Consider the following 25,410-nt stretch of genomic DNA (forward strand, 5'->3'; position numbering starts at 1 on the left):
TGGCAACCTGCACTATCTAGAATCTACCATTGGTGATGTTATCATGAAATGGAAGTGTGACAGTACCAACACAGGAAAACCACAGAACCTCACTCTATATCAGCAGAGCATATCTGGAAGCGTAGTATAACAATCTCATCAGTCACCAACCAGGAATTTAAGACATCAGCAGGGGGTATACAAATACACTATGTATGGAGCTCCACAGTCTGTTTTCTTGGGAGAGGAGCAATGCCTAAACCAGAGATCAGCAGCAGTCATCAGTTTTGCCTTGCATGATGAAAAATTCCATAATTGGTCCAAAGAAGACAGTGGAAATCAGTTTTGTGGAACAATGCTACTTCTTATTCTTGAAGAATGTTTGCTGTGGAAGTGCATTGTGCCAACAATGAAGTTTAGAGAAGGTAGAGTTATGGTGTGGGGCTGTTTCTCATGGTATAGCCTTGAGACTTTTGGTGGTTGTGCCTACTTTAACATTTTGGACAGTTCTTTGGTACTGTCCCATGTTTGTTTCAACAGGATAATGCCTATGCCTTACTGCGGATGCTGTTTGAGAATATTTCATGGGTACAGAAGTTGGAATGGCCAGCACAGAATCCTGATTTCAATGCTGCGGAGCTGTAAGGCGAGGGTCAGACCAATACACCAGACATTAGTAGCTCGATTGGTCACTTCACCAGGAGGAATGGAGGACTGTACCAGCTGCAGTCTGTTCATTGATGAAAAGCCTACGCAGGAGATTGGAGTGTGTCATTGCGAGCAAGGGGGATCATCCTGCTGTTGGAATGGCAGTGACACTCACTGGCTGTAAGAAAAGTGCATAGATATTGTAAACGATATACAGAAATTTTGTCAGTACATTATAAAGAGGCAATTATCTCACAGTGAAAATTAATTAAAGGTATGATCAGATCAGATCCTGAATGTCATATGCAAGTCTGGAGACACCTTATATCATAAAAGATATTGACTTGCTCAAAGGGTACAAAGGAGGGTAACAAGAGTATTTGTAGATGAAAAGAGATATTCTTACAGGAAGAGACTCCAGTTCTGTAAGCTGCAAAATTTGAAAACTGTTTATCTTGATTGGGGTTTTTAAAGTCATAGAAGGATTGATCAAATTTAATGATGGGATTCTCTTTCTTAGGGGATGCAAATAAGAGGCCATACACTCAAATCAAGTAAAGATAATTGTAGACTGCATAAGAAAATTTGTCTTTTAAACATAAGTCTAACAGTTTAAAATTTTTCAGGTTTCACCGTGGGCAGCCTGTGTATTTTGAAAGCAAAGAAGGAGGATCAAAATGCAGTGGTGTAATATCTACTATTAGTTCTACAGAAGTAAGTAGTAAAAGCCTTTTGTTACAATTGTTGAAGCAGTGTTGTGGGCAAGGTGGGATTTTAAAAAAATTCACACTACCTATAACTACAATAAGTACTTATTATAGTTATAAGTAGTGTGAATGGAGGTGATGCATGGACACTTTATATAAATGACTACCTGCCAATTGTGATTTTATCCTTATAAAGTTAGTGCCTATACAAATGCTGGAAAGTAACAAGGATTTTATTTTCACCCAGGAAATGTCTTGGAATTTATTATAGGAACATAAAATTCCTGATAACCAATTACGAACTCTTGGTTAATGAGTTAGCCAGCCATCATCTTTTTTTTTTATTTTAACGCTTTAGTTGTTAATTGGAGGGTGACATAAAATTAGTCTAATGGCTACAGCAATATTTCGATGTTTCCCTATGAGAAGTTTAAAATACGGATTCCGTCCTGCCCATGAATCTAATAGCATAATAGTATAGGCTAATGGTAATGATTAGGAAGTGCCACAGAACGTCATCTAAAACTGTCTGTGATTCTTAAATTTTCACGTTTCTACATTTTGATTTCCCTCTACACCATCTCACTAAAAGAAAAACTTAGTTTGTCACAACGTGTTATTTTATTAAAATGTTAAGATGGTAAGAACTAGTCGCACAGAAATAAAGTAGCAAATGACTACAAATTTTGTTATTGTTTGGTATTCTTTCTCTGCATTTTTCTAGGAATATAAGGAAAGGGGTACTTTTGGCAAAAAACAAATATAATTCATGTTATATACATATCCTTCATCTTTAAGCTTTGTAAAGATGAAGAATAAAATGTATTTTTTTTTTTAAAAAAAAGACAAACAAATAAAAAGACAAATAAAATTAGCCTGTGGCGAGGGTTTCAAATAGGGAAGCTAAAGCAGAAGAATTAGTTTCAATTAGAAATAAATCCATAATCAAGTGGTAATTTTAATAATCCAAATAAAATTTCAAAAGTTTTAGATTCCTCAGCACCTTCTTCATACATGTTACACCACATTTACGAACATGTCATGATGGGTGAAACAACAATGAAATTTTCTGTGCGCACTTTGTTTCATATTATAACTCAGGTCAAGTGGGTAGAAGTTCATTTCATCAGTATTTCCTTACAGCACAATATTATAGCAAATGAATTCAAAACAATAAAGAATAAATTGCTTTCAAATTTGAATTAGGACCGTATTTCCAGAATAATCTTGTCACAGTTTCAGTGTGGAAAATTGATATTGTGTGACATATTCTAGATCACTAAATTAGATTTATAAAATAATTGATATTTAACTCAAGGGTTCAGCTTAAATTGCGAAATTTATTGGATACCTAGCAATTTCTATTACATTTAATAACTAATTAAATTAAGTGTGCTTTTCACTCAACTCTGACAGTCTTGCATTAACAACGTTGAAGTTTTGAACTGAACTTTACAATTTATTATCATGTCTTGTCTGCTGTCTTGTGATGTCAAGGATACCTCAGTATCCTTGTCTAATCTTAGTTTGTCAGAGTGGTTGAGTTAGAGTTTTCTTCATTTGCTCATTAGTTATTAAGTGTGATAGAAAGTTCTCGGTATCCAATAACTCTTCCAGTTTAGGGTCAAATCCTGCAGGGAGTTATGTTTCAAATATTTTAATTCCGATTTATTGATCTAAAATATTGATGTTCTTGAACGAACTAGTATCTTAAAATTGTTAGAGCATGGTGAAAAATATCCTTGTTGAAACTACTTTTTACAATAAATTTCTAAAGATTTGCAGTTCATCATCAGTATGTATCACAGTAACAGTACTTATACTTCCATTTCTGTTTGATCACTTCGAAGTATTGCTTAAAATTTGCTTATTTGATTCATAGTGGTGCTAAATGAACACTTGTAGAAACTGTTATTACAGGTAGAGATAATAAATCTGTCCTTCATTATCTTTTTCTGTGACATCAATGGAATTGGTGTTGAATATGCTTGTAAAGTTGTGTTTAAAATGAAGTACTCTGAGTAAAAGACTAGATGCCTTAAACGGTAGTGTGAGAAAAAGATAAATGAATTGCAGTGAAGACAATATTGATAGTGAAATCAAGAGCTGAGCTGGTGATGAAAATCTGTTAAAGCTGAAGAGGAAGCTGGTGTACTTAATCAATACAGCAGTTTTCAAATAGAAAGTTCTAAGCGAAATGCAATGTCAGTAATGCAGTATACTCTTGTCTCCGTAGCCGAGTGGTCAGGAGTGGAAGTAGCGCACACTCTTCGAGTAGACTGGGTTCGAGCCCCTGACTGCTAAATACAGTCGGTCTGCCAACCTGCATTGGACCAGCCTGGCAGGTTATGGTCCATTTTCCCTCAACGTGAATTGTTGAGGAGGCTTCCATCCTGCAGTGGATTGATAATGGCTGCAGTTTACCTTTTTTTACCTTTAAACATTTTTACTTGTAAAATCATTCATTTTTAATGAAATGAATAAGTTTATATTAGTTTTGAATATTTAATATGTTCTGGAATATTTAGTTTATACTCACTGTGTCCCGAAGAGAGTTTTTTTTTTTTTTTTCCAACATTTTGAAAAATTCATAAAAATGAAAAATTTGAACATGAATGCTTTTAAATATTAATTTGTTGTTATCTTTGCTTGCTCTCCCAGTATTAGAGAAAAATTATTTCAAAAAAACTAAAAAAATTCATAAAAACTTGATATTAGAATTTTTTTGATACAATACAATCTTCTGTATCTACATGCACCATCCAAAATAATATGCACCTTTGTATTAAGACAAGTAACAGGCAGAATAAATGCAAATAAATACCATCTATTATAAATTCTGTATGCAATTGTTAATGTGTGCAGTGTGTTACATGTGCATTCACATAAATTAATTGAATTTTTGTTCTTTTTCTGTGATTAATAATTGTAGTTATCTCTTTATCAATTAATTACTAAGATTATAACTTTATGTATTACATTCTCTAAACTTATCCATTCAATTTAATTACAACTGCATAATATTTATTGCTTCTCCCATATACTTTTAAGTAATCTCTTTTCTCTCTATGTATATATATCTCTTCACGAGTGACACCACATGCAAGTCTTGCATAACAATACATGCCAAGCATGCATGCATGCATGCTGTCTAAAGCTAACAGTACTGCATTGAAACTACATCTAATCTATGAATTTCTTTTATCCATACAATTTGTGTTGAAAGAAGAAATAATAATTGCTGGATTTCTTTTTTTCCAATTTTAATGAAATTTGGTATGGCTTGACAAATATATCTAAAAGGCCCAAATATAAAATTTTATGAAAATCCAGTAATCCATCACAGGTAACCCTCGTATAACACAGTGGTTAGGTTCCTATAAAATCTTTTGTAGTGCAAAACCGTGTTATATGGAACTAAGAACCAGTACAAAAGGGGGGATTACATTTCAAAAGCTAACAAAAATACATCACTTTTTATAGCTATCAGAAACTTAATTTTTATTAAAAATAGCAACTGAACAAACGTCTTACAAACTGTGATACGTACATGTCAGATAATATACGTTCATTTATTTTCTTCCTCTTCATTCTGCTAGGCACAATTGAACGAGAATGTTTTCTCTGTTGCAGAATTCTTCACCTTTTGAACTTATTTTTGCAGCATCTAGATTTTGTGTATCTTCTGCTCTCTTTAAAAAATCAGTAATCTGGGATTGTTTGCTTTTGCTTGATAGATCTTTGTAAATTGCATGGTATGGAGCTAAACATTTTTGAAGCTTCCTTTTAACTTTGTGTTCCTTTCAGTTGAAGGATCTGCATTCAAAATATAAAATTCTAATTGCTCAGCTAAGTTTATGCCTTCCCGTATGCTTTTATTGTAAAATTTTCGTCCATGCTATCAACCTAAAACAAAAAAAATGTTTCCATACCTCCATCGCTTCGATATATTTGGAATCAATTTTTTCCAATATCAACAAATATCTTCTTTCGTCTTCTCAACCTCCAACCCAAGCACGGTACTAAGTACTATAGGTTCTAATACCTCTCGTGTTTGGGGTTTACATAAAAAAACCCCTCTGAATTGATGTGGTTTACCTCTGATGCCATTTCCACCAAATCTGCTTTGCCAGCCTCTTTTCCACCAGTAATTCTTGAACGTCTGCAGTAGTCACATCATCGAAATATTCCCCTCCTACCAACTTAGCAAGTTCTACTATCGCACCGGTTCCATTTTCTGCCAGTTTGACCATATTTCCTGAATGAACTGACTCTGGCTATACATTTTTCCAACACACACACACATTGACGGTTTTACTTCTTTGAGTTATGATTCCGATACAATCCACAATTGAAAAATGTTTCCATGCCTCCATCACTTCGATAGATTTGGAATCAATTTTTTCCAAAATCGATTGTAACGATTATCCGATATAATGAGTTTTAAAGGTAGATATAATGCCTTGATCTAATGGCTGAATTAAAGAAGTTGTTTTAGGTTGTAGGAACATTACTTCAGTGTTTGGATGGCCTGTTGCCATTATCCAATGTTAATAAAACTTTGAAATCCAGATTTTTCTGCTTTAAATAGTTTTCCACAGCTGGCACAAAAACAATTTATAAACCATTCTTTAAATAAATTGGCTGTTACCCAAATTATGCCTAAGTTCCTTAGGCATAATTTACTGCTGAAATTTAATTCACAACAAATAAATTATTCCAATATGGTTCTTAAGAACAAAGTTTAGTAATACATACCTGGAAAAATTTATAAATGATCAAATGCCACAATTTATCAATCATGTTAGAGCAAAACTGTGTTGTAAAGCTATGATGTTATACGGGGGTTGCCTGTAAGGGGGTGTGTATATATATATATACAGTACATTCCAGTTATTTGGGACACATTGGGACTAGTGCATTTTGGCCTGATTAAGCGGCTGCCCCAATTATCCGAAGTTTCACGTAAATAGTTAAAAATACAATGTAACCCCCCCTTTACAATTAGTTTACTGTACAATCAAATCACGTTACGACGAACTCACCATAGTAAAGTACCATTCACTATACAATGTGTAGTAAGTGCCGGTCATTGTGATCACATTTGTGAATTGAATTTTAATTCTATTAAACAGCGATTCTAATTAGAGAAAATATGAGGAATATTATCCACAGGCTATAAAAGTAAAGATATATTAAGCACAAATTTACCCTTTATTACCTTACCAATTAAAAAATTAAATGATACATGAAAATCGGAAGAATGTACTTGATACGGAATAATTAATACGTACTGTAATATGTACATACGAACTAGTTGACATTTCTGTTCACTGACATTTGTGGGTGGGGGTTAAAATTTAAAACAGTAAAAAGATAGGCAATCAGTAACAGAGAACACGGCACACAAATTGCAAGTAACACGATACGTGCAAGTGAGAACAGAGTAACGAATTACAAAGCTTTAAAAATAAGAATGAAGAGATCTGAAAATTAATTTTTTTATATGATTGAAGATTTCATGGAAGTGTAAACTCATTTCACCATAACCCACAGAATTCCAGCTGTCGGTATTATCGCAAATTCAGTAAGATGGAGTTTACTGTCCGTTTATGATAGATTTCACTAACAGAAAATAAGCCCAATAAACAGGTGACTGCCAATTGTTTTTATTGTTTTATGGTTGTGACCTCAAGAATTTCGACCGAACCACGTGGAACTATCGGAGACAATCGTAGGGTAATTTCCAGTGCTTCAGTCTACTGCCCCGATTAAACGGCATGCTGCCCCAATTAAGCGAAGTAAACCCTGGCTATTTTCTCGATTGGTTTCTGTTTTTTTTTTAAATTTGCCCCAAATAAACGGCTGCCCCGATTAACCGGTGGCCCAAATAACCAGAATCCACTGTATATGTATATATATGAACATGCCTAAAAATGCAGATAAGGAATGTTGGCACTTACTGGAAGATTTCTGACAGTTTGAAAGATTGTTTGGAACAACCTTGAAAAATGTGTATATACAGGGTGTCTCAAAAATATTGGTACAAACGTTTAGGGGAGGTAGATAACATCTAAAGGAATGTGAATCGCATAGAAACCCATAACCGGAAACGTCACAGGAAAGTAGTAGCAGAGGCATAAGAAGCAGAAATGACATAAGACAGTAATTAGTGGCAAACATTTATTTGACATTATATTAACAATGGAGTACGAGATGGATGCATTTCATGATGTTACAACAGATGCTCGAAGGTTCCACCATGAGACACGATGCATGCGTCACACCGATGCAGCATGGATTGGCAGACATGGTCAAACACACCTGGAGTTTCTTTGACAGTAGCAGCAGTGCAGACGAGTCTCGCCACAAGATCCATTTCTGTCTCCACAGGCAATTCATACACAATAGATTTGAGGGCCCCACAGAAAGAAATCAAGGCTCAATAAATCAGGTGAGCGTGGAGGCCAGGCCAGGCAACGGGTCCACCACGGCCAATCCATCGACGCCTGTTCAAATGGTCAAGAACACACCTTCCATAATGGGCAGGCACCCCGTCATGTTGAAACCAAATGTTGCGTCACATTTACTGGAACGTCGTCAAGTAACCCTGGTAGAACTTGTTCAAGAAAGATCCAATATTTAGCGGAGTTCATGCGGGATGGTAACAGGTATGGGCCGACTAAGCAGTCACCGACCATACCTGCCCACACATTTATTGCGAAGCGATGTTGTGCCACATGGGTGCGCACACTGTGTGGGCCCTCTGCTAATCCATACACTAGGTGCATGTCTGCCAGCTCACAGTTCGTATATCGATGCATGCTCTTTGTGCGGCGACTACTGCTTGAATGAGTAAACCAGAAATTTTCCCTCTCGTGAACTGATGAACAACACCATGTACCGACTTATGGTGACGTTTCCGGTTATGAGTTCCTATGCGATTCACATTCCTTTAGATGTTACCTACCTCCCCTAAACGTTTGTACCAATATTTTTGAGACACCCTGTATATACACACACATATACTCCAGAAAATATTTTTTAAAAATCAAAATTGATTGCCACCACCTTCTCCATCCCCTGTTCCAGAACTAGCCTTAATCTTAGGAAAATGTTTATTTGTAATATGATTCTTGATTATGGATAGCTTTTCTGAATTTGAATTTATATATGCATTTATATATACATAGGGGTGGAATGGCAGAACTCGTACTACCACAAGTTCTGTCATGCTCACAAAAGTTAAAGCTGGATGGTTTGTTGAGTATTATTAAGATTACTTATGTATGATGAACAATTAGCCTTAACAAGCCTCCTGTTAATTTATTCATATCACTTGGAGCTGGTGCTTTAAAGTTTTAGTTTTTTAACCAGTTGATATGGATTTTCTTTACAATAAGGTTAACAAGATGTGTATAAAATGATTTTCTCTAGGATTAGCAGCACTCTTATTTGAAGATTCCAACATCTTAAAATTTGGGTGGCAGTACAGTGTACTGCCATCCAGAATTTAAGATCCTGGAAATAAAAAAATTCCTGATTGTCCTGAAATTGTAAATTAAACTTCTGTATACATGTGCATATGAGCTCTCTCTCTGACAAATGTTGATTTTATTCCTTATCTGTATTTTCATATTATATATATATTGTGTTCTTATTGAAGATTATGATAATGATATCTGGTTAAGTTTACAGTATTAGGTATTTGTCAGCTGTGCAACGTTAATGCTATTGTACATAGCATTAACAAATAAACATAGGGCAATTATACGTGCATGAAATTATATTGGTTGATTTATTTAATTAAATGGTATTTATCTGTAGGGAATTAGGTGTATATGGTCCATATACACTTAATTCCCTACAGATAAATACCATTTAATTAAATAAAATCAACCAATATATATATATATATATTTTTTTTTTTTTTTTTCATTGTTTTTATTTGAATTTCAGATTTGGATAAAGAAGACCTCTGATAGTAGCAAAGTTCGTATATATGTTTCACAATTACAAAAAGGAAAGTTTACAATAAGACGGCGGTCATCTTAATAATGCCCAGTTATGCGAGGTGTGGCAATAGTTCACAGACTGAAAAGAATATAAAGTGAAGGACTTGAAGAATTTTATTTTTATTTGAAGTAATTGATAATGTTCAGCTCAGCAGTTATATTTTTTTATGTCCTCAACATCCAGAAATTCTGTTCCTTTGGGGTCACTTTTCACCTTAGGAGAGAGAGAAAGCAGTCCATTGGTGCTAGATTGGAAAAGTAGAATGGATGATTGATCTGTACAATGCCACGTTTCATCAGAAATGTCTTTACAACAATACCGAATCGGTAGGAGTACTGTCATGCATCAAGAAACAGCTGCCTTTCTCTCGAAATTGTGGTCTCACCTGGCAAATGAGCTTCAGTAGTGCTGAGTCAGTGCAGCATTTTTGTACAGGTGCTTCAAAGATGCATCTGTACATAAATGCAGCATTGACACTATCCCCTTCAGGTATAAATTCCTTGTGAATCATTCTGTTTGTCGAAAAACATGATTAGCATTGTCTTGACCTTGTACTTCTGTAAATGAAACTTTTTGGGCCTTGGTGGTGGTTTTACATGCTCTGTTGCTTCATCTCTTGGTTGTTCTGAAACACCCACCTCCAGTGACAATACACGAGGAAATTAAGCTGTTTTGACAAGTTTGGATGAAGTCTTCGCATGATGATACCCTTCGTTGCTTTTGCTCATTCATGAGAATGCAATACAAATTGTACACAGGCCCTTCCTTTTCCCTAAATGTTCATGCAGAACTTCACAAATCTTGTTTTTTTTTGGATATTCCATGAGTGGAATGGTGCATAGGTAAATTGTGTTATTTGATGATAATAAAGCACTCGAGCCTACGTTGGTTTAATTATTTTTATTTCTGATTTGGAAATATATTCATAATGGAGCCAAACGTTTTGTGATATTTTATTACTACCACTTCAGTGACTGCACAGAGAGTAACTAAGGGTTATTTTTACATAATTCTTAAAACTCTAGTAGAATCATATTTCTAAAAAAATTTGTAAATCAAACTCGAGTGTAATTGAAGAACTGTGTTTTAAGGTTAATTTTATATAAGTAAATAACAATAATAAGTAAGCATTTACGAGTTTCCTTTGCAAAATCACTGCCAAGGAAGATCACTTAGGTCACAAGAACTTATTGACTTGTTTATGGGTGAAATATATATACGTGGTTTTTGGAATCTTGTTTTCAGGTGGTTTGGTGACGAATCTAAGGGATTATCTTTATAGTCTCGGTACCGGGGTTTGTGCCCTGCAGGTATTGGCTTAATGAATAATAGAGGATTAGTACTCATTTTTGGATATGTTTTGGATATGTGGTATTAAAAAATAATAATAATAAAATAATACACATCTCTAGAAACTGTGGGTATCCACAAACTGATATCATGAACAATAAAACTGTTATAAAGAATTCCAGAACTAGGGTTCATAAATTCAAATTACAGGAGTTGCTGTTTTAGATTAGGTTGTAGGAAGTTTTCTTTTAGTTCCAGCAAGCTGTTAGTTGCTGGAACAAGTTGCCCTTGCAAGTAGTTGAGGCTGACAGTTTAAATAAATTCAAAGGTCAGTTGGATAGTTACCTGTGTGAGGAGGGAAGCATATGATTTGTATTTTCTTATCTACTTGGGTTTTGGGTTTTTTTTTGTCAGTGCAGCAAAAGCCTCTGGCTTCTTGCACTATATAGTGGATACTATTACTATTGCTATCCCCTACGCACCATGTGTCAGCAAAGAAATAGCCCAAATAGTTAAAAATAATAATAAAATTTTTATCAGATATCAAAAAACCACAACAAAAGACATTAAAAAAACCCCCATCTTGACCTCTTCCCTTCTCCAAGATCCTCACCACTAAATCCACATATACTGGCTACAATTTATGCCCGAAAGCTTACATGGGATAAAGAGAGGGAAAACTCATAAAGCAAAAGAATACAAGAAGGACATTGAAAAAGGCAGAGGACCACAAATGGGCATTTCCTGAAACATCAGTATTGGCTACAGATAGATACCATAACCATAGGCTCTTAAAAAAGCTTTTTAATAGATGCCATGGATAACATTCACTGTTACAAAGGAATTCAGATTGGAAACAGTCACACATCTTTAAGAATAGTCAAAACCCAAATAAATAATATTAAAAAAGTTTAAACTTAACCACAACCAACTCTCAAAAAAAAACTGGGTTTTTTTTTTTTTTAGGAGCATTAGCAACTAAGGCCATATTGCTCCGGGAATATGCGGTGGTCATTCCCTGACCTTTCCGCATCCTCTGTATTTGGTGGTGATGGGCTTGAACCCCGGTCTAATCAAGAAGCGTGTGCTACGCACTGCTTCTCCTGCCCACCTAGCTACAGAGGCGCCTCAAAAAAAAAAAAAAAAAAAAAAAAATCCCCACCCCCAACTAAGGAATGCACTGCAACCTAGATCAATCCCTCCCAACCACCCTAGAAACAAGATCTTGACTGGGTAAAGTGTTCTAACAATATATAATTTGTTTATTTAATTTTATCTTTTTGCTTTTTTAATTTATTTTTTTTATTACTGTGTATCCGAAAATGTGAACTAATCCCCTCTATTATCCACTGAACAATACCTGCAATAATTTTGCCCACAGGGCACAAATAAACCATGGTATTGAGATTATAAATATACTCCTTTAGATTCTTATCCACCTAACCACCTGGCAATGAGATTAAGAAAACTACAGTGTGTGTATGTGTGTGTATATATATATATATATATATATATATATTTTTTTTTTTTTTTTTCACCCATAAACAAGTCAATACATCTTTGTGACCGAAGTGATCTTTTGTGATGGTGACATTGCAAAGACAGCTGGTAAATGCTTACTTATTGGTATTTGCTTATAAAATGAACCTTAAAACAAAATTATTCAATTAGATCTGAACTTGTTTTAGAAATTTAATTCTACTAGAATTTTAAGAATGAGATTAATAATAACCCTTAATTACTTTAATTGCAGTCACTGAAAAAGTGGTAAGAAAATACGTAACGTTTGACTCCATTATATACATATTTCCAAATCAGAAATAAACAATTAAACCAACATAGGTTTGGGTGCTTTATAATTTTCAAATTACGTCTTCTTATTCATATTCAACTCGTAAGCCATCATTCTGAGAATCAAACTACAATATCTTGCCATAGTTTTCTGAACTTATGAAATTTTGTCCTCATATCAAGACATCTACTTCTTGGGTCGTTGCTGAAAATCTCACATTCATCTTTGAACCACTTATACCATTCAAATGCTGGTATGACAACATTTCATCACCCTAAACAGTTTTTAACATTTCATGCATTTCTGTTTTAGATTTTCCCAGTTTAGAGCAAAATTTAATCGTTCGTTGCTTTGCAAATTCTTGCTTGCAACCAGTCAGCATACTGGATAATCTCTGTACCACCATCTGTTGGATGAAGTTTGAACTAAAACATAATACCTCTGTTTATTTTCAAACTCATTGAATGTGACCACAATGGCATCAGTCTAAAAACTTTATTTCCACACCTCATATTCACACACACTGATTGATGTGACATGTAAATTGTGTAATAAATTTGTTAATGATGCAATCTGTAATCTGTTAATTGTTGATATTATAATAAATCATGTAGTATTCTAAATAAATAGAATATCGGCTAACTTTTTGTTAGTCTCTGATTTAATTTTCAAATTAAATTATCTAAGCAGGGAGGGCAACTCAGCAGGCATTGAAGGTGGCAACCTGAAATAAATAAAATCATTTCAGCATTGGTAAGCACAAAATGTATAGCACGTAAGTGATGACAAAGTATAGAAAAGTGCCATTCTTTGCAAACTCCAGAATGGTATAAAGGTAAACTGAATTGTAATTGTTTGTTTATCATTGATCTGGGAATGACCAGTGTTACTACTACAGCAACACTGGTCTTCCCCAGATCAGATTCTGAATAGTTATATGCTAATGTTCAGTCACTAAACAGTAACATTTTAAGAGAGTATCAAATCAGAAATTTCACCAGTAATACATATAGTCTCATCAAACATGAAAACAGTTGGTGCTTGCATTTTGGAAGGACAACACTTGCAATATCTATTGTAATCTTATAATTATGTTTATAATAATAGAAATAAAACTGAAAATATACTGGGGGTTGGTACAACTTTTGAATCATCCTCTACAAAAATCTACAGTTTTGGGTAACTCTGTGATTGTGTTGTTTTTTACAAAAAACACAAAAGTCTATAGTTTTGGGCAACTCTTTGTGATTGTGTTGCGTTTATATATATGAGAGCTTGAGTTTTGTGGAAATGTTTTGAGGGAGTGATTAAAAAAAAAAACTAATGGGATAAATGACAAAAATATTAAATGTAAAGATAAATATAATTTTACAATTAAAATGAATAGCATACACAAATTTGTAAAGGGATTAATGACTTGTAAACATCTATTCAGTTTAAAAAACTGACTACAAATTAAAAAAAATATATTAATCAATTTTGAATAAGCATCTAAGTATAGTTCTAATCCAGTGGTTCTCAACCTTTTTTTCCCCATGCACCCTTTTCACCATATGTCAGAATATCATTTCCCCCTTTCCAAGATTGTCTAACTCAAAAGATGCATTCCAAAAAGATAAAAAAAGTGAAATATTTATCTTTAATTTAATATGTGACATCCAATAAAGTGTGATGTCCTGTAGATTATGTACAATCTGTAGAATTGTAGTTTGTAGAAAGATCAATATTCCAACAGTTTATGAATCTATCAATCTGTGATCCCAATTACCCCCCTGAAACCCCCATCCCCCGGTTGAGAACTCCTGTTCTAATCAGTTTAACTGCACAGCTCTGCTGAAATCTTGTACTATGATTAAATCATTACATGTTGTTCGTAATTACAATATGCCATGCTAGTTATTCTGACCTCACAAGTAGAACATAATAATCAGTCTTCTCACTGCATTTTTAATGCAGTGTGAGAATGCAGTACTGAGTTTGAACACAGTCAGTGATGGGAATTTCAGGTTTTTTTTGTTACCATTAGTAAAATCAGTAGACCACCATCTGAGAAAAACCAGCAATCCAGAAGATGGAAACTTGTTTAGATCTTTATGCAATATGGTCAAAAGCCTTTGAAATGTCAAGGGCAACTGCTTGAGTTTCACTGAACTTTTCCATCAGATTTATCCGACAATAGTAACAAAAGCCATTCATAACACCAGTGGATCAATGTTGATGGAATCCATATTGGTGAACATTGATCAGCATGATTTCAAGTTAGTGTAAGAGTTGGCAACTGAATTTTTTGGTTACTTTGGTAAGAATAGAGGTAAGTGCAATGGTATGGCAACTGGAAGGGAGGTAAGATCCATTTATGGGAACTGTCTATATATCAGGATATTTCTATGCAGAAGGAAAATCACCCAATAGGGTAAAGTGAAAAAAAGATACAAGCTCAGGAGCACAGGCTTGGAGAATTGGAAAAATGCCATAGAGAACTGAAGCTTTCTTGGCATCAGAATTCTATTGTTCAGAAGTTTAACGTTCTTTTGTGAGAGGACCACAAGAGGCATTGAGTGGAGTATACTGGATATGGTAAGAAGTCTATGCTCATCAGTACAAGAAAAGTAAAATGTTAAAAAATGAAAAAAGTCAGCTTTGCCCTTAGCTGAGGGAGGATGCAATGGAACCATCAGATTATAACAGGTGGGAATATAAGTAGTGCCCTATAGGTATAGGTTGTTGCTTATTAGCATTAGTAGAGGCATATGATGCAAGAAAGCAAGCTTATGCAGCATCAGTCAAAAAAAAAAAAAAAAAAAACCTGCTCCCATTTCACCCATCCATTTGTTCCAAATACCTGTTCAGCTCACCCTTAAATTTATTTAGGCTATCAACATCCACAACAAAGGATGGAGGTCTGTTCTGCCAACCAACTACCTGCTGGCTAAAGGCAAACTTCCGCACATCTATCCTACATCTGTCTTTCCAAAATTTGAATTTATGCCCTCTCAGGTGATTATTCTGAGCAAGAGGAAGAATCCCATCAGCATTGAGCATGCTCAAACCATTCAAAGCTTTATACACCTCAATCAGATCACCTTGCAGGTGCCTAGTCTCCAGACTCTGTAATTTGCAAAACTTAAGCCTTTCTTCGTAAGAACAACCCTTTGTTCCATTTACTAATCTTGTTGCCCTTCTCTGTACTCGTTCCTCCAGCTCTACATCCTTAAAATGAGGCCTCCAGACCTGTATACAGTACTCAAGGTGTAGCCTGACCATTGCCTTATACAAGGGAATAATCACCTTATCCCTGCTAGAAAAATTCCTGTATATCATTGACAAGACACTGAGCTACTCTAGCAGACCGTCTGCACTGCACAATTACCCCCAGGTCCTTTTTGTTCTCTACCACTGTCAGTGTAGTACCACAGAGTTGATAACTCACTCTCGAGTTACTGCTTCCCATATGTAGTACTTTAAATTTGTCAATGTTAAACTTCATTTGCCACCTCTCAGCCCATCTGCTCAACTTTTCTAGATCCTGTTGCAGCAACGTACTGTCATTAGTGTCCTTAACAACCCTGCCAACCTTTGTATCGTCTGCAAACTTGGACATTAAGCTTGATATACCATCATCAGTATCATTTATAAATATAGAAAAAACAACAATGGACCCAACACTGAACCCTGAGGGACTACACTAATAACATTAGTCCACGATGAGCAGTGTCCATTGATTACCACTGTCTTCTCCCACTCAACCATCCCTTTATCCATAGCAGCAATTTGCCTCCAGTGCCACACTGTTCCAGTTTGTCTTCCATGTGCAACAGTATCAAAAGCCTTTCTGAGATCCAAATATATGATAGCAAAGTTATTCCCTGCATCCAGTTCCTTTGTGACCACACCATAGTATCCAATCAAATTGGTCAGGCAAGACTTCCCTTAACAAAACCATGCTGTGTCCGAGCTGTAACTGAAGTCTTGTCTAGACGATTCTGCAGTGCCTCCATTAATTGTCCTGGAACAGAAGTTAAACTAACAGATCAATAATTACTTGTGTCACCCTTTGATCCTCCTTTGTGAATTGGGGTCACATTTACACATCTCCAGTCCATGGGTACCTCCCCTGAATCCAAAGAAACTCATAATTATGGCTAAGGGTTTGCTTACTTCCTTTGCTGCCTGCTTTAATATAACTGGATAAATACCATCCACCCCAGTTCCTTTTTTATGTTTATCTTCAACAATTTCTCCTCCACTTTCCTCTCAGTTATTACAAAATCATCTAGCTCACTGTAAGAGTTTAACTCACCTCTGGCATTTCCCTTCCTGAATAACTCCTCATGGGTGAATCTAGATGCAAAATACTCATTTACTTTGTTAGCCACCTGAGCAGGATCATCAATATCCAGTAGACCAATCTGATTCATCCCTTTCCTTCTAGAGTTTACATATGTAAAGAATCTTTGTTGTTTTTCTTTGCATCCTTTGCCTGCCTAATCTCCTTTGTGACTTGGTTACAGATCAGCTTATATCTATCATAAGCTTCCATGTCACCCATTAATTCATATGATTCCCATGCATTTTTCTTCTCTGCCATATTGTCTCATTAGTTCATCTGACATCCCTTTAGGCCTAAACCTTGAACAATATTTCTTAGTTGGTATTTAAAGCCAAGTAGCTTCCAAGATTAATTCTTGGAATGCTTCCTATTTTGAATTTGGTGTTGGTAACATCATCAGCTGGTCCCACTGTATAGAATTTAAATACTGTCTCAGACCACCGTAGTCGCCTTTACAAAAGCAAAAACCCTTCCCGTTACCCCTCATGGTAGTTACCTCTTTGAGTAAATCCCACTTCAGCACACTGTGATCACAGCCACCTAGTGGTTCCTTTATCTGCAGATTCTTAATGCATGAGGAATCACTACTGATAATCAGATCAAGAGTATTACTCTAGTTGCCTCCTGAACATGCTGATGTAGAAAAGAATCATCCAATAAATCCACAAAAGCCTTGCTAGTGTGTGTGTGACCAACCCACAAATTCCAGTGAATATCTGGGAAATTAAGATCCCCCATTATAAGACTCTGATTTACTGGCCCACTCTATTTCCCTGTACAGTTTCTTATTATACTCATCAGAGTCATTAGGCCTATAACACACTCCTACTCTCAATTTTGATCTCCCAATGCTTATGTCACACCAAACTGACTCGACACTGCACTGTCCAGCGATGTCGACTGGCTTCACTTCCTTGGATTTTATGTGTTTCTTAACTAATAGCATAACCCCACCTCCCTTCCTGTACACATTGTACTCCCCAAATTCCAGTTCTGCATTCCTTATATCTGTGACATCACATCTCTGATATCCCAACAATATCTGCCTTTGATGTTTTGAGCAATACCTCAAATTCATCAAATTTATTTACTAAACTCCTAACATTGGCGTACATGCAAGTATATATGCACCTGTTCCTATTCTTAGCTACTCTAACACAACCCATGTGTTTACTTGTACCCCAGTGACTTCCAGCAGTCCTGAAATATATACCCTGCATCTTGTTTTCAGGCTGCTGCTCATTCCAATAGAAGCAGTGCAAGAATCACTTTCACCCCTGCCAGTGGCTTCCATTAGTTCTTGTATCCCTCCCAAGCTAGCAGTTTTCTGACCCACCAAACACTGCCTCTATAGCATCAGCAAATATTCTTGCACCCTTTCTATTTAAGTGTATCCCATCCCTGTAGAAGCAGTCTCACCTGTTAACAAGTACAGACCAGGCTGAAAAAAATTCTACCCCTTGAGCCTTGCACAATCTTTCCAGGGCCGAATTGATCAGCAAGACTCTCATCATATACTCCCTCCCATCGTGTCTGGGCAGAATTGCAGACACTTTCAATTTCAACCCTAATTCACGGCTTTTTTTTCAACAGTGACCTGTACTTGTTAAGTAATTCCACCGGTCTCCTACTCTTAATATCATTAGTGCCAACGTGTACAACTATATCACCTTTTATGCCCTTAAAAGATGATATCCGCTCTACAACGTCATTTGCAGAATTGCTGACACTTTCAAATTCAACCCTCATTCATGGCTATCAAACAGCCTTAGTACATTTATTGGGAAAACAAGACAGATAATTGGCATGATTTAAGAGTGAAATGGAATAAAAGATTTCATCCCTACAAGAATATCACTGACAATATCTGACAAATATTGAGATAAAATTTAAACAATCCAACCAAGGAGGCGCCTCCATAACCAGGTGGGAAGGAGCAGCAGTGCATAGCACACTTTTCTTGATTAGACCGGGGTTCGAGCCCGTCACCACCAAATACGGAGGATGCAGAAAGGTCAGGGAATGACCACCGCATATCCTGGAGCAATATGGCCTTAGTTGCTAATGCTCCTGAAAACCAAATAACATAGCCAACCAAGGAAAATAAAAATCAATCATCCCAATTTGCATTCTTGTAATGCCAAACCACATGATGCTGATAATCACCATGGCATAAGAGACCATGATATCATCATATCATTGATGATGCACTTTGAAGGATTGCTAATGATAACATCAAGAGTGTTAGGTGTATGGTTAGGATTGTCTAGTATAGCAGGGAAATGAAAAAGTTGAGTGAGATCATTAGTAATGGGAAAAGCATCAGTGTCACAACTAGTTGTGTCTGTGTAACTATAAAATCGAAGCTTAATGGAATTGTGAACATTAAAATCACTAAGTAAAATTGCCTCACTATTACTTTCCGAGCCATAGTCATGCATGACTCGTTGGTGATTATGAAAAATAAATTGTGGTTCACTAGCACGGAGAATCAGGTGCAAAAATTTGCCACCCACTGTGTTCATCAATGAGAACAGGCACTGAAGTTGGCCGAAATGCCAACTCATGCTAAAGCTGATTGACATCAATAAGAAATATCACTTTCACTAGCATCTTCACTCAAACATCAATCACACCCAATTCGATTATGAACACGAATCTGAATAATTGGTTTTTGAAGTTAAACGGTAGCCAGGGTAGGCTTCGATGGAGAAGGAGCCACTGTAAACTTTGCCAGTCACTGAAAAATCTTTAAATGACACATCTCCTGAAGCAGTTGGGTTTTTTTTTTTTTTTTTTTTGGGTTTCTGTTGCGTTTTTTTTTTTTATGCAAATTTGCTGCTCAGTAAAATCACCTGTTCTAAAATGCCATGAAACAATTCACCTGTTCAATTTTTAATAATTCAGACTGACTGCAGTTAATCGGTCTCGGGCCAGGGTAGCATGGTTTTTCCTTCCAGGAACTCGGATTTTTTATCCAAATGCGTGTTCAGAAAATTGACCACAGAAAACACTCAATATACAGACCTTAGATATGCCGAAATATGATTTAAGTTGCACATACACCTAAAACCTGTACAACAGCAGCATAGGGTTCCGCGGAACTCTATGTAAGTCGGAATTTACCTAAATGCTTATACAACACTTGTAAATTTGATTGAAGCAAAAAAAATATGTTCGACGAACGTTTAAATAGCATTATTTATTCAATTTTTTTTATCTCATGTAGGAAAAATTACAAAAAGAGAGGAGAGGCATAACGCCAGCAAAATTTACATTTCGAGCATAGTTGCCAGAATCAATGTCTCCAGCTGATAAGTACACCAGTGAGGAAGTTGAAGGCTGTGAAGATTTAAAAGGATTTTTTCCAACACGCCACAAAATTTCTCTGCAGCTGCAGAATCGGCACTGTCCACTTCACTACATACTTTAATGTTTTGGAAACCAGCACGATGCTTGAACCTATTAAAACCACCTGTTGCTTGCCACAAACGTGGCTTGGGGTTCGCCGTACTTATCGTTAATATCTTCATAAATACCTGTTGCTTTTGTTTGAATGGCCGTTGGACTCAGAGGCACTCGCTTCTGAATCTGATTTTCCATCCATATTATTAATAGCTTTTCCATCTTCGATATAGCACCTGAACGCTGTTTTGTGATCACTGTTGATCTTAAATGCGTTGATCCTTTAACATGTTCTTTTTTATACGCACTGAACCTTAAAATAGTATTCACTGTTGAAGCAGCTAGACCTAATTCCGTGCAATAGATGCCAAACTGTGTTCTGTTCCTACGTCTTAATTAAGCCCATAACAAAACAATCCGCTCTTCCCTGAATCATGAAAAATTCCCAGTTTTATTTAATTTGATACCACAGTACTACACAATCCAAACTATGATATAGGGTCAACAGGTAATTTCTTACATATACCCATATATGTAAGAAATACTTATATGGGTATATGTATTTCTTACATTGATGTTACCAACAGCAAATTCTAAGTGGGAAGCATTCAAGGAATTAATCGTAAAATCTACTAGGCTTTAGATGCCGATTAAAAAATATTGTACAAGGTTTAGGCCTAAATGGTTGTCAAAAAAACTAATGAGACTCGTGGCAGAGAAGAAAAATGCATGGGATGTATATATACTGTATAAATTATCAGGCAACGCAGAAGCCTATGGCAGATATCTGGTGAGTACGGGCATAGCAAACCCATGATCCTGAGCTGGATATCATCATTAATCTCTTTCTTGGTGATTTCTTTCTACTTTTGACTCTCTCTCTCTCTCTCTCTCTCTCTCTCTCTCTCTCTCTCTCTCTCTCAGGGTAACTCGGGAATTTTTTTTGGCTGGTACAGCATAAGCCTCAGGCTTTCTTGCATCCAGGAAGGGAGAAAGGAGAAAGGCCTTGAATGGGTTGAGCACACTGAATTCTGATGGGATCCTTCCACTTGTTCAGATTAAGAACCTAAGGGGGCATAAATTCAAATTAAGAAAGGACAGATGTAGAATAGATGTGCGGAAGTTTGCCTTTAGCCAGCGGGTAGTTAATTGCTGGAACAAACTTCCATCTGTCGTTGTGGAAGTTGACAGGTTAAATAAATTTAAGGAAGAACTAGACAGACATTTGGAGGGAATAATGTGTTTTTTTTTTTTTTTTTTTTGGCTGATGCTGCATAAGCTCATACACTTGTTTTCTTGCATCACATGCCACTACTACTACTACTATTACATAATAATAATAATAATAATAATAATAATAATGGGCGCAATGGCCCATTGGTTACGACACTGGATTACTAGCCTGATGGACCCGGGTCCGAGTACCACCTTAGCGAACGCGGCTCCATCACGCTGGGAGACAGGTATAATAATAGTAATAAATTAGAGTAATAATAAATAAAAAAACATCGTTGCTCCAAGGGACCTACCCCAAGGTCGGAGTGGCGGCTAACGCAGATTGTGGCCCCATCCCCGGGAACTACCACTGGACATAAGTGGAAGCTAAACAAGCCCACCTCCACAGATGGATGATGCCGCAGAGAAATTTAATCATACTGCATCGAGTGTGTCGCACAATAAAGTAACTCCGGTTCGGGCAGAGGAGTCGGTTCGAAAAATCTCCCGAAGAAGACAGTGGAGCAAATGCACTGTCTCCCATATGGCTACCGCAAGAGAAGGGAAAGACCATCCAGCCCCACCAACTAGAAGTGCTTCCTGCGCAACTGCGCTGGTGACCACCAAGGAAGGGAGAAAACGCCAACTCATGAAATGGAGCATCGAAATGAGTACCTACATCATGCATACAACGAAATAACGAAGCTGGAGACCGATATGACAACTTACAGGGCGCGACTACATACCAAGTGACTGGAACGATTCCCGGATATTAAGGTCAGCGAATAGCGGACCAGAGAAGGACCATCGTCACGAAGAACCTGAAAGCTCCTGCAATCTTGGAAAAAATAAAGCAGGATGTGAATGATCAACTACAAAGGATAAAGAATACAGAACCAAAGGAGGAAGAACATACCAAGAGGAGGAAGAGCAAGAAGAAAGACAACCCACAGCAGCTGAAGTTGAAAGAGACGTCATTATATCCAGAATAGAGGACGAGTGGAAGAAGGCCCTAACAGAATTCGAAGGAGTGAACCCCCATAAAGACTTACGTGATACAGAAACAGAGACCGAATAGAACCTTGTGGAGAGTCACAGACCACTTCAATTGGCACATAATACCGCATTACCTCGACAGCAATGGTGCAACACATGAGGCCATCAACACAGCCATGAATTGTGCTGCGGTGCGGTGCCACGAGGATTAATGGAAGAAAAACTAGAGGCCAGCAGCAGAAGAAACCGCCAGCTTAGGAAAGAAGACTTCAGCAGAAGATAGAAGAATTAAGTGTCAAGATAGGCCAATTTACCCAGTATCAAGGAGGCAATATGAATAAGAAATTAATTGGAAAAGTGAACAGCATCCTCAAGAGAGACAGCGTCCACTGCAAACATTAGAGAAAAAATCAGAGAATAGGAGAGTACTTGGACACTTTGAAGTAGAACCTCCAGTCTAAGCAAAAGACTACGCCGATACAAAGAGAGATCTCAGAGGAAAATAAACAACCGAATCTTCGATGAGGACCAAAGAGGCTTCTACAGGAGTCTCGGAGAAGATGGGAAAAAAGGGAGCAGAGAGCACTTAAATAAGACGTAACAGCCGAGCCCCCTGGATAGAACTAGAACGCAAGAAAACCAAGGACAAGAAATGAGAGAATGGGAGATTCGCGAAGAAGAAGTAAAACAGACGATCAAGAACTCTCACAACTGGCGAACTCCAGGAATAGATAACGTCCACAACTACTGGTACTAGAAGCTCAGTTGCACACACACACAAGCACCTGGTAGAGCAGTTCACCAGAATGATAAGGCACCCAGAAACAATCCCGAAGTTTCTCACTCAAGGAATCACATATCTGAAGCCTAAAGATGAAGATACAAGAAACCCAGCGAAATATAGGCGAATCACCTGCCTCCCAACAATGTACAAGATTCTGACCAGCTGCATAACCAGAAATATATCAGACCACTTGGAGAGCCGGAACATAATGGCCGAACAGCAGAAAGGATGCAAGCGGTTGAGCAAAGGATGCGAGGAGCAATTAACCATAAATGGTGCGATTTTGGAGCAAGCGTACAAGAAGCGCCGCAACATGTACACAGCCTACATCGATTACCGAAAGGCCTTCGACTCCTTACCTAATAGCTGGCTAATAGAGGCGCTGAACATCTACAAAGTCAATCCGATAATGACAAATTCCTAGGAGAAACCATGGCGAAATGGAGTACCACCCTTAAGGTCGAAATATCACAACCAGGCCAATCTCGATCAGGAGAAATATCTTTCAGGGAAATGCCCTGAGCCCATTGTGGTTCTGTTTGGCACTTAACCCGCTATCCACCATGCTTAACAGTAGCAAGTACGGATATAACCTCAAAGAAGGAAGGAAGAACCTGTAATTATAAGAGCATCATTGGACTCAGGGGTTCTCCCCACGTACTGGAGATGTACAAATGTATCCCCAATTCACAAAGAGGGATCGAAGAGTGACATGAGTAATTACAGACCAGTTAATTTAATTTTTGTTCCGGGTAAAATAATGGAATCACTGATTAAAGATGGATTGCAGGATCATCTAGACAAGACCGTAGCAATAATTCAGACACAGCATGGGTTTATTAAGAGAAAGCCTTGTCTAACAATTTTGATTGGATACTATGATGTGGATACAAAGGAATTGGATGCAAAAAAGTAATTTTGATATCATATACTTTGATTTCAGGAAAGGTTTTGATACTGTTGCACATGGAAGACTGCTCTACAGATTGGAGCATATGGCGTTAAGGGCAAGTTGCTGCAATGGATAAAGGGATGGTTGAGAGTTGTAATAAATGGACACTGCTCTACGTGGACTAATGTTCTTAGTGGAGTCCGCCAGGGTTCGATGCTGGGCCCATTGTTGTTTTGTGTATTTATCAATGATATTGATGAATGTATATGAGGCTTAATGTCCAAGTGTGCAGACGATACAAAGGTTGGCACGTTTGTTAATGACAGGAATGGCAGTGTGCTACTGCAACAGGATCTAGAAAATATGAAAAATATTTTCATTTCTATCCCTTTCGCTTGCTTTCAAGAAGCATGTATGCTTCTAGGTGCCCTATGCTTTTTCCACGGCCTGTACAACTAAAGAAATAGCGTCACTTCTTCGGAGCTTGTGACGTTTTACTTTCGCTTTCGAACGCCTCAGGGGATGCGGTCGTGACATCAGGTCGTTCTCCCGGTTGTTACGGGCAAGCGTCGAACACGTATCCCTAGGAACGGTGAGGGCAGAAGGTGACTATTGTCATAAGTAGAAGAATTAGCAGAACAAGACACATCACGTTTTGAGTAATCAGAACTCTATAAACACATTAAGATAACATATCATTTTCTTGTAGTGTCTAGTTGCAATAGGCGACAGGCCCCGGTGTAATTCCTTGCCACACATTATTGACCCGTAAGATTTGAACAGGTCATGGGAAATTCAGGGAGTGGACGCGGAGATATATGTTTAAGAAAGGGATATTGAAGAGAGAGTTAACTTTGGGTGAGTCTTGACAGAAAGGAGTGAGCAGTGAGAGTTTTTGGCCTAGTTTTCCTTCTTCTTCGCTCACAGAGTGTATGAGCGAAGAAGAAGGAAAACAAATCACTAGTAAAAGATGAGCAAAGAGCCATAATGAACGTTTGGTCATGAGCACTGAGCATGCTCAATGCTGATGGGATTCTTCCTCTAGCTCAGAAAAATCACCTGAGAGGGCATAAATTCAAATTGAGGAAAGACAGATGTAGGATAGATGTGCGGAAATTTGCCTTTAGCCAGCGGGTGGTTGGTGGGTGGAACAGACTTCCATCCCTTGTCGTGGAAGTTGATAGCCTAAATACGTTTAAGGCTCAGCTGGACAGGTATTTCGAACGAACAGAGGGGTGAAGTGGAAGTGGTTATTTTTATTTATTTATGTTACTTTTTTTTTTTTTTTTTTTGGCTGATGCTGCATAAGCTTGCTTTCTTGCATCAAATGCCTCTACTAATGCTAATGGTCCAGAA

General features: G+C 37.1%; 1 protein-coding gene across 1 annotated transcript in view; it reads left to right on the forward strand.

The window, feature by feature from the left end:
- LOC150088903 (sin3 histone deacetylase corepressor complex component SDS3-like) overlaps positions 1–9,419 on the forward strand; it is a 36,618-nt gene extending 27,199 nt beyond the window's left edge. Inside the window, exons 5-6 of the mRNA XM_090370354.1 lie at positions 1,254–1,341; positions 9,294–9,419. Of these exons, the coding sequence (XP_090226480.1) occupies positions 1,254–1,341; positions 9,294–9,389 (184 nt within the window). The 3' untranslated portion in view covers positions 9,390–9,419. The remainder of the gene's footprint in view (positions 1–1,253; positions 1,342–9,293) is intronic.
- The last annotated feature ends 15,991 nt before the right edge of the window (positions 9,420–25,410 follow it).

This window comes from Mastigoproctus giganteus, chromosome 3 (assembly GCF_048544385.1).
Source record: "Mastigoproctus giganteus isolate SK-2022 chromosome 3, ASM4854438v1, whole genome shotgun sequence".
NCBI lineage: Eukaryota > Metazoa > Arthropoda > Arachnida > Uropygi > Thelyphonidae > Mastigoproctus > Mastigoproctus giganteus.